Source organism: Oscarella lobularis, chromosome 15 (assembly GCF_947507565.1).
Source record: "Oscarella lobularis chromosome 15, ooOscLobu1.1, whole genome shotgun sequence".
Taxonomy (NCBI): domain Eukaryota; kingdom Metazoa; phylum Porifera; class Homoscleromorpha; order Homosclerophorida; family Oscarellidae; genus Oscarella; species Oscarella lobularis.
This window is the reverse complement of record NC_089189.1, coordinates 118,839-133,838: the sequence shown is the minus strand read 5'-3', so window position 1 is coordinate 133,838 and position 15,000 is coordinate 118,839. Positions and strand designations below refer to the sequence as shown.

Below are 15,000 nucleotides of genomic sequence, written 5' to 3'. Positions count from 1 at the left end.
CCAGCGAGAATACGATAGAGACGGCAAACGAGGCGAAAGGAGAGCGAAAAAGTCGGCTACAGTTCATATTGAGCATTTTTTGCTAAGGAGGTGTGTCTGATTAATTTGATTACATAATTTCGTAATTAATTCATATTTTAGTTTGCTGATTTTTGTCTTTTAAAATATCTGGCGTCATCTCGGGGCAACAAAAAGGTCCCATAGCACTCTTGTGACAATTTTAGTGTGGTCTATTATTTTTTCATATTTTGGACAACGCGTTTTTTTATTTTCTATGAATAGATTTTGAGATTGATGCACTTGAAGAACTAAAAAGTACTGAAATGATTACTTCATAATTTTTTTAGGCGCAAAGTACAGTTTCAGCTGGTTTCAGTATGACGATGCACGTGTGTGATCATGTGATCACGACGCCATCGAAGAGAGTGACGCAAAGTCGCAATGGAAGCTGTTCGGCCGCGAAAGAAGCACAAGAAACGCAAAGCAGCGCAAGAGGAACGCGTCGAGTCAGTCAGAGGTGCGAAAAGAAACGATACAAGCGAAAAAACGTGTCGCGACGCTTCGTATCGCGCTTAGAAGAGCCGAAAGAAGATCGCTCGGAGAAAGAAACGAATGCAGATGACAAGGAAGAGCAAATCGACGAGGAACCGCCCTCAAAAGTCGTCGAGAAAGAAGACGGAGAGGAGAGCACGGTGGAAGTGGGCGTGGTCCCCGAAGAAAGCGAAGAAGCGATCGTAGCAACGGCTACGCGAAGCGAAGAATCAGCGACAGAAGTTGCTACAAATGACGGGGAAAACGTCGAATCACGTGGCGTGGAAGAGGTGCCCCCATTGGTGACTGAATCCGAGAGTCTCGTTCAGAATGAGGAGGAGGAACTTGCTACAGTTCTTCGTGATGACGAAACGGTGGCTATAGCAACAGATACCCAGGATGAAGAACCCAAAGAAATTGAGAGAGAACCTGAAAGGGTTGTCCAAGAGGAAGTTTTAGAGGCAGAAAATCGAGAATCTTCTAGTGAGAGAGTTGCCTATCCGAGACTTGAGAGAGAAAGAGCAGATCACAGTAGAATCAGATCTAGATTTAATTAATTTATTGATTTATTTATTTTAGGGGATCAAGAGCCTTTTAGTGAGGAAACGCTTGCTCTCTATTACGAAAATCCAGAGCTGGACAGAAACGAAATTTATATAGACGAATTCCTTAGGGTACACTTAGAAAAAATTTTCAAAACATTTAAACCTGATTTTCATATATATAGACATGTAGCCAAGAACGATTTGAATTCTACGAAATTGTGATGGACTACTACAAGGCTAAATTAGCGTTAGAAGACACGCAAAAAGAAATCAAAGTACATCGTAAATAATACCTCGAAAATTAATAATTATTTTAATTAGAGTCTCATGGGCGATTACGGCAAACAGAAGGAGAAATTGTGGAGAACTGAGGAGAAGTCTGTGGCAGGGAACGTGAGTTGTTTCTGAGCCAGGGGGAGAATTTAAAAAAGTGGGGCCCCCTTTAGGGGAAATGCCTGGACGGAAAGAACGTGACTCACACGCACAACTACAAGGCAGCTATCTTCAATCCAGACGGCGCATTAGTGATGAATAAAATCCTCAAAAGCATTAGAGAAAAATTACAAGAAGTACATAATCTATATATTAATTAATTCTTAATTAGTATTGGTTCCTTAGGAATTGGGACACAAGTCTTATCTATGTCAACTAGCGCGCGTTCACGTGGACATGTACATCAGCGACATGTTGGGGAATTTACCTTATGTGAAAAATCTCAAACCAGAATCACCCCTAACAGGCAATAAATCAATAAATTAAAATCGATTAATAATTTTTATTTAATAGCTTGGCCTAATCGCTCTATCCCACCCCACGTGATCACCCAATTGGATCAACTACGCAATTGCGTGAGCGTTCTTTTCGCCTTCGAACGTAAGCCCCTTTCAAATGCGCAATTCCACGCGCAATTACGCGTCTGGATTGATCAACTCCTCACTCATCTCCTCCGCGTTTCGACGCTACGTGATCATCTCTTCGTTCTTAATCACGTGCTTCGTTGTCCGGCCGGCGTCGGCGAATGGGCGTCCAAGTATATTCAACTTCTTTCTCCGACTATCGTTTCCATACGGGAACAGCCGTTTGAGTGCTTAGCTTCCGGGTCCTATCCGGAGAATTTTTCGCCGGGACTTTTGTTTCGGCTCGTGCCGCCCGCTTCCGGGTCGCGGGATGTTTCTCCGGGGTTTTTGAGGGATGATAGTGCGTCGTTTTCGTGGGGGGGTCCCCTATTGGATCATTTGCTTACGATGCTTGTTACATTGTTGCTGCCTGTGAGGCGGAGGAGCGAGATGCTCGCCGAACTTGAAGTCACTTTGACGCCCACTCCTGAAGGTTAATTAATTAATAATTATTTATTTTTATTTCTCACGTGTTTGTTATTTATTTATAAAGGGGGTGGTGTCAATTGGACTTTTCTTGATGAAGATGGAGAGGAGGTGCGTCTATTTATTAATTTATTAATTCTATAGATAATTTGTTTTTAATTAAGGATGAGGAGCCAGCTGAGTCGTTCTGGTGGCTCAAGGAATCCGATTTCATATCTCTATTTAATCAGTTTCCCATGACGTCAGTATTTCAATATATTCTCGGAATCGATTCAACAGAATCAGGTATGAGTCCTTCCCTGGGCAGTTCAGGCGTTCTAAATTTTCCTCAATCCTTTAAAGAGTCAAGTAGTGTACACATAGAGAATCAAGTAGAGGCCATGAGGTAGATGAAGTACTTGTAGTAGATGAAGTAGATGAAGTACTTGTAGTACTTGGAGTAAGTACTTGGAGTACTTGGAGTACTTGGAGTACTTGGAGTACTTGGAGTAAGTGGAGTACTTGGAGTACTTGGAGTACTTGGAGTACTTGTAGTACTTGTAGTACTTAGAGTACTTAGAGTACTTGTAGTACTTGGAGTAAGTACTTGTAGTACTTGGAGTACTTGGAGTACTTGGAGTAAGTGGAGTACTTGGAGTGGAGTACTTGGAGTACTTGGAGTACTTGGAGTACTTGTAGTACTTGTAGTACTTGTAGTACTTAGAGTACTTAGAGTACTTGTAGTACTTGGAGTAAGTACTTGTAGTACTTGGAGTACTTGGAGTAAGTGGAGTACTTGGAGTGGAGTACTTGTAGTACTTGGAGTACTTGGAGTACTTGGAGTACTTGTAGTACTTGGAGTACTTGGAGTACTTGGAGTACTTGTAGTACTTGTAGTACTTAGAGTACTTAGAGTACTTGTAGTACTTGGAGTAAGTACTTGTAGTACTTTTAGTACTTGGAGTACTTGTAGTACTTGGAGTACTTAGAGTACTTGGAGTACTTGGAGTACTTGGAGTACCCCTACCTGTACTTGTTAACGCATCCATAGATTTATGTTTGCTGATAAAATACTAACTTGCATAGGTAATTCTACCTCCTTTCATGCATAGATCCTTCCTCACGTGTGCGTCAGAGCGTTATCCTTTTTTTTCAGAGTCTCCTTACAGTGTTGAAGACACGACGAGTTTTCGTCTGATGCGTCTCTTCGCTTTCGCCACTCGTCTCATGAAACTTCTCAGCGTCGCCTTCACCACTCTCCAACAAATACGCTACAAGAGATTCGTTCAAATGATAGGAAGAACAATAAGGTTCACACCAAGAAAAAAATAAAAATTAAACTTTTAATTATTTATTTTTCTAGACAAACCGTTCATTTCATGTCCGACCACTGGATCTCGTATTACAATTGGCGAACGCACATTCTTGGCGAGACGGAAGACGAGTTGCCTAGGCAACAAACGGGCTTCATGGAGCCACGTTTCACACTCAAACGTCTTCGAACCGAGTTCGACGCGCTCTTTATTCGCGCCGTAAAGTGGATTCAGTCAGCACACCGGTAAATTTAAAAAATAAAAATTAAATAATAATTATTAATTTCTTAGTTTGGGGGCGTGGCAATTTTTGGCTGATATGCCATACGGAAGTATATCCGTTGAAAAAATTTGGGAAATTTTTTGGTTTCTTGTTGATCCCTCCGAACCGGAAGTCGAGCCTTCAGACTCGGATTGGGAGCGAAGATTAGATGGTATAGTATCCGTTGATTAATCGTGATTTTTTATTGATTTTTTCAGATGAGAACCGGAAGTCGGCTTTTGCTGATTATTTAATCGGTATTAGCGAATCTGAGACAGTGTTTCTTCTCACTACGCTCGCGAACATGGCAACGGCGCGCGACGCCATGGAAACGGATTTTGCGGAAGCCGTTTCCCTTCAAATTTACGAGGCAAAGAAAAAAGAAAAGAAAAAGGGACTTCTTCTCATGTTGTTACATTGTATCTAGGTGTCTCAATTGCAGCCTGTTACTAGGGAAGTTTGTGGCAAAACGGGTCGAGATTTGCTTGGCGCTATAGCCGGCAAACATCCGCGTTTAGTCTCGTTTCTTTTGTCGCAAGTCCGACACACAATCGATCAATTGGGAAAAGTATTAATTAAAAATATTTATCCTCTCCTAATCCGTTATTGGGATTTTTCTCGATATAGGCTTGTATTTATCTTTTCAAAGCGCTTCCCGTTTCCGCGTGGAATCCCAGTGAATCGGACATCCAAACGCTACGGGAATTTCTCCTGTGCCACGCCCCCGCTTCGCCACGTCATCATCTCGCGCGTTCCATCATCTCGGATCTCAATTGGGGCGTTGCCGGGGAAACGGACGAACTCGCGCTACCAAATCACCTTCACATCGCCATGGCAACCCTCCTGGTAGAAGTAGAAATGATGATTGAATCCAATGAGCAAGGAGCAGATATTCTAGCGCGGGTATAAAACCAATTTATGACGTCATAAAATATTGATTTATTTTTTAGTTTAATTTGTATCGTTTGGGCGCGGCGGATCCGCGTCACGAGGTCACTAATTGGCTGTGGAATGTGGCTCTTTCTCTATGTCTTCACAAGTCCGATCGTCCGACCCCCGTTCTTCATTCCGATGACGCGAATACGGACCTATTAGATTTCGATTTGGATCCGACTCTCGCTCCCGTAAGACAGGCGCTTAAAACGTCGTCTCTAGCGTGCTTTATTGCTCTCTCTTCGTCGCATCTTGGACACAAGTACGTAGGGGTTACATAAGGGGATTTTTTCACAGGGGCTCGTGTCTTTAGTCTTGAGAAATTTTGCGTGGATGGTTTGCCACTTCTTGAGCGTCTTGTCGAGTCGAAGAATCTCTTGGCTGCACTCAAAATTCTCTCCAACGTCATTCTCACGTTTTCGCGCGAAGCAGATCGACTTTTAGACGAACCAAAGTAAGAATTCCTCAAGCGAAAATTCCCTAATTTATTATTGATTTATTTAGATTTGTTGCTGTTATTCATTCCCTTGCTTTGGCTGATATGAATATGAGCGGATTTATTGAAAAATTGACTGGGCGTGCCGGATCTGGAGCGAATACCAAACTTCTGACGTCATTAGTTCACGTAAGAAAAATAATGAATATTAATTAGTATTACTTATTTATTTTTTAGGCTCAAATGAGTTCGTCTCAGCGACCCGGAAGTTTGCAGACTCCGAAGCGTCTCGCCGAATTTTGGACGAGAGCATTTACGGGTTTAAATAATTGGCACAAGTGAGATTAAAATCAATTAATATAATTAGTATTGATTTTTGACGTCATAGAGAGAAGAGTATTCAACGCGTTTTGGACGGACTCATTATGTCCGTTTTTAAAATCAAAGAATGCCGGGAAATTATCACTGAAGTCATATACGAAAAATATGACGTAAGAACGTCGTTTTAGTTTGGATAATTATGGGGGAATTTAATTAGGAATTTGTCGCTTCGGATAAATCGAAACCGGGACTTCTCGGAGCGCTCTTCTCATTGGCTGGAAGTGGGGGTCCCCCTTCGTTTCTTGATCACACGGTATTCAATTTTAATAAATAAATAAATAGGGTTAAGACGGTTTTTTGGGGTCCCAAGGCTAGTGAACACGTCTGGCTTTCCTACGTCATTCTATGCGTCGAAACAGAATTCGAAAAAAGACGCGGATTAATCGACTCCATAGACGAACATCTCCAAGCGAATCCCAAGCAAAATCCAGACCAAGCACTCAAGGTAAATAAATAATATCACATAACCTTTATTGATTTTTCCCTTAGGCTTTTTTCTCTCGCACTTCGTACCCCAAAGCGCCTTTCTCCTCATCGCGACTCTCGATTCATCGCTGGGCGGAACGCGCGCAATCCGCCCCCCTCGATCATCCGGGATGCGCTCTCATGTGGAGCGCTTTTTTCGCGCGTTTTTTCTATCGTCGTAGAAATAAATTCGGCGCGCCGAATACGTCGAGTCAGGGCGCGAGATTTTTCTCGAGTTTCGGCGTTTTGAGAGCGATGAAAGCGAAATTGACGTCGATAGCGGAAAAACATAAATCCATCGCCCAATCAGAGAGCGATCGTCATGACGTCAACGATCCGTTTCGACCCGATCAATTGGCGAGAATTCGATTTCACAGTGACGTGGGAAAGTAAGAGAAATGACGTCACGAATTATGCCTATTAAAATTATTTATTATAGATTTTATTATGGATTGAGTCTTTGGGTCGAAGAACCGCTTCTTCATTCGCCTTCGCTTTATTTACCGGACTTGCCTCTTCAGTATTTACCCGATAAACTCGAAGATATTATGTCTAGAGACGTGGTTCGTTTGTTGCTAAGGGGGTAACTAAGCGGGGCCCCCTTTGAGGATTCTCTCCTCTCTTTTAGTCCGTTTGGCTTGAAGTTGTCGATTGGGTGACGATTAACACGGAAGTTCAAAAGGAAATCGCTGATTGGATAAAAGCGACGAAATTGCAATCGTCACAAGGAAGACTTGGCTCTCTATTGACCACGCCCACATCACCTGGACCCGACACGGGTACGTTATTAGATAGAAAAGTCTTTATATTTTTATTGATTTTTTGGTTTTAGCTGAGTCCCGTATTATGGCTCGTCTTCGCGTTCCTTCGTCGATTCTTCCGCCGCCGCCCCTTCATTGCGCAGTCTCCGCGGTTCGGCCGCTCGAATTTTCGCTTCTTTGCGATAAAACGACAATTGTTTCGACTCTCCATCGCGATCTTTTGACGCTGACCGATTTCGCGAGGTCAGAACTCAAAAATCAATAATTTAAAAATAATTATCTTTATTATTTTTATTATTATTATTTATTATTTATTCTTTAGAGGGTCATCTGATCAAAGTGAAACATGTGTAGCTCTCGATCTCGAATATCTCGAATTCTTACCGAAAATGTATTTCAACGAAGAAAAGACGGTAGGTCGATTAAAATAATTTTTTGAAGTAGTGACGTCATTTTTAGCTTGATATCTGCGTTCCCTGTCGAAACGCCTATTCATCGGATCGGAGATGTATGGGACCTGCGCGACTCGTTCTCAAAGTAAGACAAAGATAAATAATATTGATTATCGTTCATTTGTTTTTTTCTTTTTAGTATTATGAGAAACAGGCTGTGAATCACGTGATACGTCGCGTGGAAGGAAATCGAGCTCAATACGTGAATCTTGTCAAAGTAATGAATCAAGGAGTCAATTCTGATGTCCCGTATGCAGCTGTGAGACTTGAGCGAGCGATCACGTGAGTAAAAAATGAATTAGAGATATTAATTAATTAATTTTTTCTAGTCTTCTCGCTGAAGCGGTTGTCTCGAATCACGTGAGTAAAGAGTCGTGTCTGGAAGCGGCTACACTATTATTTTATCACGTGGTTAATCTCTATGACGACCCCGTTCGATCCAGTCCCTCAATGCGACAATTATTCACGCACTTAATCGACGCTCTAGGCCAAGTGCGACTCCCTCCCAAAAAATAAATAAATCAATAATTAATGTCCTCTCTCTCTAAAGGAATTCATTGCTCCTTTTCCCGAAAAGACGCATACGCTTCTTCATACGATGCTCGAGTATCCCAAACTCGCTTCCCTATTGGGACCCATTTTCGTTCCAACCGAATGTCCCAGCGATTTTATATCAATGTATCAAAAAGTCACGGGGAATTTTCTCAACGACACCGATCTCTCGTTTTCTCTTCTAACGAAAGTATATAGGATCCCCTCCCTCCCCCCTTATTAAAATTATTGATTTTATTGAATTTAATAGTTTGATGTGCAATTTTGGTTGAATTCTCATCGCCCCCTTTTGAGCGATCGTCAAATTCTCGTCGCCGCCGTCGGATCGTCGTTGGCGGCGTGCGGCGTCGACCCGGATGCGCATACGGGACCCGTATTTGAAGTAAGTCAATTTTTCGTACTGTACGATTAAATTAAATTATTTTCATTCTCGAAGGTCTTGCGTTCTCATTTGCGACATTTGTTGCAATATCAATTCCCGTCTCTATACGGCGACGTTCTAAAAATTCTTCTAAATCGTAAATAAAGCGAATTTTTTAACTATTCTATATATTTTTCTTTAGATTCGGGGTCACGTGAGCTATGTCCCGTCCTTTGGGAAGACTTTCTAGCCGTGATTGGCTGTCCTTTTCGACGGGAACCAATCAGCGACGAAGCGTCGAGAGACGCTCTCCATCTCGCGCGAGAAGAGGCAATTAATACATAAATTAATTAATTATTATTAATTTTTTTCAGGTTATTGAAACGGCCGGTTCCCTGGCTTCGTTTTTCAACGATCTCCGCATTCGTCTTACTCCGTCTACGGCTCTTCCCGTCGCTCTTCCGGCTATACTTCCGCCTTCGCTTCTCTATTCGTCTCTCCAGCCCTACGTTCACCTTATTGGCTGTCTCCTCGCGTATACGGGACAGTTATTCGTCGTCTATAGCGACGGGGAAGCTCTCCAAACGGCGTGGGATTCCATAATCAAGTTATTTCATCCGTGGATACACATGCAAGGAGTCAAGCAAATGGACGGGTAAATACCAATAAATCAATAGAATTAAATATTAATTTTAATAGTACGACAAATGTTCAACCTCCCTGGATGGAAATCGACTCCGTCACGGCTTCAGATATGATTGGTCACTTCGTATCGTGTGTCGTTTCCATGCAGAGCAAATTCCCTAGTAACCCTTATATAAAATTCATCCGGGAAGGAGAAGAACTTTAGCTACGTTTCCCAGATCTTTCCTTTTCTCCTAATGATGCGATGTCGCTGCTTTGGAATCACTATCGAACCTTTCTCTCGCAGCCGGGCGTTCCCCTATTTACCCTCGTGATTTATAATACGCGTTTTGTTGATTTGCCTTGGAATGAATTTCTTCCCACGCCCGCCGTTCTAAATCAAATGATCGAGGTCGAAAACGAGTCGCTATAGATGATTAAATATTTAGATATCGTGTTTTAGATGGAGGGGGATCGCGTCGAGGAAAAATTCGCGTTTTTGTCGCGCGTTTTGCCGCTTATGAATTGGAGTGGGATCGTCGAGCGATACGAGTTCGTTTGCGGTAGATTTCGCGTTTATGACGTCACGATTTTTAGGTTCTTTTTCGCGCAAACGAACGCGAATGCTCAGAGCGATTTACTCGCTTCTCTTTTGCTTCTACTCGTAATGATGTTATCGAAAAAACGAATTATGGAAGCGGCGGTGAGATGACGTCATAAATTCGTCAATTTTTAATTCATTTTTATGAAGGATTGCACGATTCTCAGCTTAGTTCAGGAAGTGAAACCGTTTTCGTGGTCGCCTCTTTCACCAAGGTAAAATATATATTTATTTATTTATTTATTTAATATTTTCTAATTTTTTTAGTTCGTATGAGCAAGTTATTCGCTGGCAGGAAGAGCACTGCAATCCGCATATGATTCTCGAAGAGAAATCATGCCTACAAATGGCAATTCAGTATATAGTTACACTAGAGTCGCACTCCCTTAGTCTAGGACCTTTTCCCTAGGCTTCTAAGAACAGCAGCGGGTTTTACGACAGCCCAGACTCAAGGAGACATGGTCAATAAACAAAGGTACATATAAAAATTAATATTGATTTATTTTCTAGGAATCTATGACGTCAAAACGCTCGGCATGCGTCCGCCTCGAAGTATCCCTAATTCTTCGTTGCACGTCGCGTTCCGACGTCTCCCTAGACCTCTACATCGCCTCTATACGCGATCTCTATCGCACCATCGAAGCGGCAACAATATCCGGTAAGAAATCATATAGAAATCAATGAGAAACCCTCGAGGAATCGTCTTTAATTAAGACGGACGTCCGGCTACCCCGGACGTCGTTCTTCTCCTCTCCGAATTCCTAAATCTTTTGAATAATTGCCCACCGAATTCGAAAGCGGCGTCGAAAATTTTCGAAACGGTAATTCAGAGTATTTCGTCGCCGTCTCCGGCGTCGTCTCGGCCCGTTTTGACGCTTCCGACACTTTCCGCCGCCTGTCGATCGCTCGCTTCCATGAGTCACATGACCTCGGTGCTCGAAGCGGCGCTCACAACGCATTTTAAGTTCATGCAACCGGCGCCGCCCGCTCAGATGTCGTGGCTTTGGTCCGAGGTCTTGGGAATGATTGAAATTCCCGAATTATCCGTCGACGAATTCGTCGTTTCGTGTTTGGCGAATCGCGCGCTTTTGACGTTGTATGCGCACGCGCTGAAACGACTGCCCATGTGCGAGAGTCTCGTCGTCGAATTTGGAATATTTCGCCAGATTGGGCGTTGGTGTTGCGACGTGCAAATGACGTAAGAAATAAATAAATAATAAAGGGCGCGAGATGTGGGAAGGGGAGGATATGAGACAAGAAATGGTTTCATTTCTAAAAAAGAAAAGGGCGGGGTCAATGACGTCACGTAACCGCACCTTATTTTCATTCCTAGAGCCGATGGCGAGACGAAAATCCTTCTTCTCTGGCACAAAGTCGTCGAACTCGGCTTACGGCAAGTCGATTTCGGCGCCTCGTCATCCGACGTCGCCGGCGTTTTGACTCAACTCGCCAACAGCATGACGAAACGAGGCGAAGACAAAGAAACGACGGGAATCCTCGGCGCGATCGGGTTCGGAAAGAAATCGCCCCTAACAACGAGGTAATGAATCTTTAGTAAGTTCGCTTCCCACGTCACATGCCCCAAGTCCTAAAGGATAGTTCAGGGTCAGTTTAGTAGGTGTTCGTATAGTTCTAAGTCTCCGTATCAATTGGCCCTGGAATTTGAACCTTGCCCCCACTTATCTCCTTTCTTTTTTTCCCCTCCCCCCCTACGAGGTTTCGTCTCATTTGTCGTGTATTGTCCACTTGCCTACTTCTTCAACTTCCCCCCGATTTATCCGTGAGACTCGTTCCCGGAGGCGGTGACGACGATTCCGCCGTCGCCGCCGCGACGACGTCGAAGCTCGTTCACGCGCTTGATTTACTCGCGACGAATCGCACGTACGCCGAATTCGGCGCCGTCATTCAACGAGCGTCGAAAATGATGACGAATACGGAATTTACGATGCGTGACGTTCCGACTCTAATTGGTTGGCTCGTACGCACTCTTTATCCCGATAACGCTCTCTTGAGCATAATTCAGACGTGAGATATGACGTAGGTTTTTTTTTGTATGATTGAAGTAAAGTTCCGGATCCAGACCTTCGGGTAGATCGCGCCCTTAGACCGATATAGTATAGTGCGTCATTGTCCTCCCTCGGATGACGAATAGTTTCTACCAGTCGCTTCTTGTCGCTTTGCGGAAGCGGAGGAACGCAGACAACAAACAGACTGAGAAGTGTAGTGAAGGGCGTTGCTACTAGTAGTTACGGTTGCATTTCCGCGACGCCACGCCAGTGGCTTATATAAATAAGTCCAAAGCCTTTCCCAGAGCATTCAGTTTCTCCAGTGGAACAGACATGTGGTACCTTTCTTTGCTCTCCGTCTTCGTTCTTGTCGTCTCTCCGGCTTTTCTTCAAGGGAAACCGGCTTTTGCGACGGGTTAGTACTGCTCCCGGCCGGCCAGGACCCCCATCGAGTTGTTTATCCTCCTAGACGATCGCGTGCGACGTGAATCTAATATATGCTATGGCTACACTCATCGTGATTCTTCCTACGACGTCATTATCGGCGGCGACGATGAGATTAGCGAGTTTAGTTGCTGTTTTTTGTCTGATGCCATGCACGTCGCACGATGGAGAGTCACTATCGGTGGGAAAACGTTTCAGCCTTCGATTTGCGATAGCGAGGCGCCTTATTTCGTTTGTTGGAAATATTTTTCGCGGTTGCTCGTTAAAATTTACGTGAATGCGACGGAAGTGAGGAATCGAGGCGGAAGTGCCGTCTGTCTTTGCGGTAGAGAACCACTGTGGAACGACGATTTTAGTGTCACTACCGAAATTCGAGTGAAAACGGAAGGTGCGTTTTTTTTAGCAAAACATGGATGTTCTCTGATTCAATGGCTATACAGAACCGATTACAGATGAGCCTACTGTTAGACCCACTACTAATGAACCAGAGAGGAGTTCATTCTCGTGGATTTCCAGTACTTCTTTTAGTTTATGAATTTTGTTTCGTTTTCTATAGTCTTTTGCATAGATACTAATGACACGTGTCGTGTGCTGCGACGTTCAAATAATGTTGATGAAGAGGACTCTACACGTGTTCGCTGTCGCGGCAATTCTACTAATCTCTTTTGGGAAGTTCGTGATCGAAGGACGTCTCCTAGTCGAGTTCCCGACTGCAATGACGAACGTGTTGACGTTTGCCAGACGAAAGGTAAAAAAGGCGTGACGCTGCTTTTTGGGCCTTCTATTAGTTTGCGAAAGTTCAAATGCAAAGACGACGAATCGAAGAAGTGTCATTTCGCAAGCAAGCCTCCTAAAGCAAAAAACTAGTCGGTGCAGAAGCGAAAGCCGAATTGAAAACTCTTACGTAATTTGCCAATACAATTGTCTCGATATCTGTTAGTAAATGCGCATGTGCTGGAAAAGTCTTCGTCATTCCGCCGCACTCTGAGTTCACGCGCTGTGTGGCACGTCCTCTTCGAATTTCTGATGAATCTTTTCCTCGATCGGCTCGACAATTGGGCGGCGAAGTAGCTGATTTCGTCCAAGAAGGCTCCCGTAAGTCTTTAGACGTAAAGAGAGCCCTCGATCCAGTGTATAGAGCGTAGTAGACTAGACTCTACCCCCTTCGCGAAGAGCAGAACCGCCGAGTTGAAGGCTGGGCCCCTTGCAATGTATCTAATTAGATACTCTATAGCGAGTTAGTTTTTTTTAATTAGATCAATTAGACGTCTTAGCGTAGGAGTCTTGCACTTGTTGAGGTCAGTTGACGCTTGACACTTGACCGCTATTCCATCATCATGACGCCCCCAATGACGTGGACTCTATGTCATCGACTACGTAAATGTTCTCGTGACTTGGGAGATGAGATTTAGACGTTGCGCGCAATTCGATCATTTCGTCACCCTTGACGACGCAAAGTTTGAGATCAAACTTTTGCGAAGTCATTCTTTCGCATTTCCGCTCCGACAATCGCATTTCCGCTCTGTTTAGTATATAAGACCCGTTCTCAGTCTGCAAACGACACAAAGTCGTCCAAGACTCGGAATGCTTCTTCACGCTCCATTGATCCTCCTCCTTCTTCTTCCTTTCGTCGTCTCTTCGACTTTGTCTCAAAGTGCGAGGAATTAACTAATCGTACAGACTCTGGTTCTTTTTAAAAAAATTCGATTTTTTCCTAAGGAGGTAAGCGTTCCACCTGCTACGGTTACACGCATCGCTTGCGTTCGTACGACGTGACGCTTGACTCTGAGACGGACGTCGCTGAACTTCGATGCTGCCATGATCGTTCGATAATGAATTTGGCGCGTTGGAGAGTGTTGGGTCGCCGCGGAACGAGCGATCAGCTTCCCTATTGTTCTACGAACGGTGACGTCGATTTTGCCTGTTGGAGATACGTGTCTCGTCTCTCCGTGCGTCTCTTTGTCAATGTGACGCAGTTGAAGGAAGTCGGGGAAGCGACGTTTCTTTGCGGAACTGAACCCATGTCGGATACAGAGTTCACTCTCACTACAAAAGTTCATGTCACATCCCCACGTAATTAACTAATTTATGCATTGATTTATTCTAATGTGTCCACTGCTAGGATTGCCAACTCCCACGCCCGTTGAAGAAATGAAACCCCAGCTTCCGGGTATTGACGTCATTCACTATTTATACGTAACATTATTTTCGTTTAGATACGCTTGGTGGATCGAGTTGCAACTTGAGCGATCATCTTGTGAATGATATCGATAGCCAATGCGAACGTAAGAAGATAGTCACGTGCTTTGGAAACGTTTCCTCTCTTATTTGGACGTTTGGACGAAAAAATCATCCGCGTCCAGTTGCCCAATGTACGAACGTGAAATGTCCGGTTGAATCGTGCTGGAAAGTTTCAGAGAATGAAGATGGCCTTGAACTTCATCTTAGTCGAGAGAGGAGAAGGTCGAAGAAAGCGTTTCGATGCGATGGTGACGTTTCCGGTTTGCCTTCGTGCTTTTTTAAGGCCGTGTGGGACTAGTAGTAGTTGACTTTTGTTTTACACGTCTCAGGGTGTTTGTGATGGTTTTCTAGTCATCGTTTTGTTACTTGCATTTTTGATTGGACATGTGTCTTAAAACCCGGATGTCGGACTTGTAGTGAGGAACGTTTGGCGCTTTCTTGACGAATTTCGATCGTTTCTGCATTCGAAATGAACTCGTTTGCGTTTGAGAATAAGCGAGAATGCAAATTCGGCTCTAATAGCGGTGATTTGGAGCCGAAAATCGCTCTCTTTCGAACAAAGATTCTCGTTTAGACTTGTTTCGCGACTTCAAGACTTCGAAGCGAGCGTCCTAAAGCGTCCTCTCGACTCTAAGAAGCAAAGAACACGTCGATGCAGGTAAAAAACGCACTTTCGACATCGAGCTCACCCTTATTTATATATAAGGGGGGCAAAGCCTTATCCGCGAGCTCAAACTAGTAGAAAACTTAGACATAAGGGTACCTTTCCAGCAGAGAAGTTGTAGACAATG

The 15,000-nt window shown here is 43.8% G+C and overlaps 2 protein-coding genes across 2 annotated transcripts; both read left to right on the top strand.

The window, feature by feature from the left end:
- Positions 1 to 383: 383 nt before the first annotated feature.
- Positions 384 to 12,950, top strand: LOC136196201 (ectopic P granules protein 5 homolog). The gene is made up of 50 exons (XM_065985718.1): positions 384 to 517; positions 577 to 1,062; positions 1,111 to 1,205; positions 1,259 to 1,351; positions 1,398 to 1,469; positions 1,523 to 1,645; positions 1,695 to 1,815; positions 1,863 to 2,405; positions 2,466 to 2,509; positions 2,563 to 2,683; positions 3,534 to 3,687; positions 3,741 to 3,935; positions 3,982 to 4,124; positions 4,171 to 4,322; positions 4,380 to 4,520; positions 4,580 to 4,855; positions 4,903 to 5,147; positions 5,199 to 5,339; positions 5,390 to 5,510; positions 5,559 to 5,659; positions 5,710 to 5,812; positions 5,860 to 5,955; positions 6,013 to 6,147; positions 6,192 to 6,556; positions 6,607 to 6,730; positions 6,796 to 6,946; positions 7,000 to 7,171; positions 7,251 to 7,341; positions 7,388 to 7,465; positions 7,520 to 7,662; positions 7,710 to 7,872; positions 7,931 to 8,122; positions 8,183 to 8,314; positions 8,369 to 8,450; positions 8,496 to 8,623; positions 8,668 to 8,948; positions 8,993 to 9,099; positions 9,157 to 9,329; positions 9,381 to 9,469; positions 9,515 to 9,620; positions 9,669 to 9,733; positions 9,786 to 9,875; positions 9,928 to 9,979; positions 10,029 to 10,176; positions 10,233 to 10,716; positions 10,852 to 11,058; positions 11,235 to 11,939; positions 11,994 to 12,356; positions 12,409 to 12,483; positions 12,537 to 12,950. Exons 1-47 carry the CDS (start codon positions 442 to 444, stop codon positions 11,545 to 11,547), a joined length of 7,713 nt encoding a protein of 2,570 aa, XP_065841790.1. The 5' UTR covers positions 384 to 441; the 3' UTR covers positions 11,548 to 11,939; positions 11,994 to 12,356; positions 12,409 to 12,483; positions 12,537 to 12,950.
- Positions 12,877 to 14,612, top strand: LOC136196206 (uncharacterized). Its single transcript, XM_065985722.1, has 4 exons — positions 12,877 to 13,063; positions 13,688 to 14,041; positions 14,091 to 14,138; positions 14,185 to 14,612. Exons 2-4 carry the CDS (start codon positions 13,801 to 13,803, stop codon positions 14,505 to 14,507), a joined length of 612 nt encoding a protein of 203 aa, XP_065841794.1. The 5' UTR covers positions 12,877 to 13,063; positions 13,688 to 13,800; the 3' UTR covers positions 14,508 to 14,612.
- Positions 14,613 to 15,000: the final 388 nt, after the last annotated feature.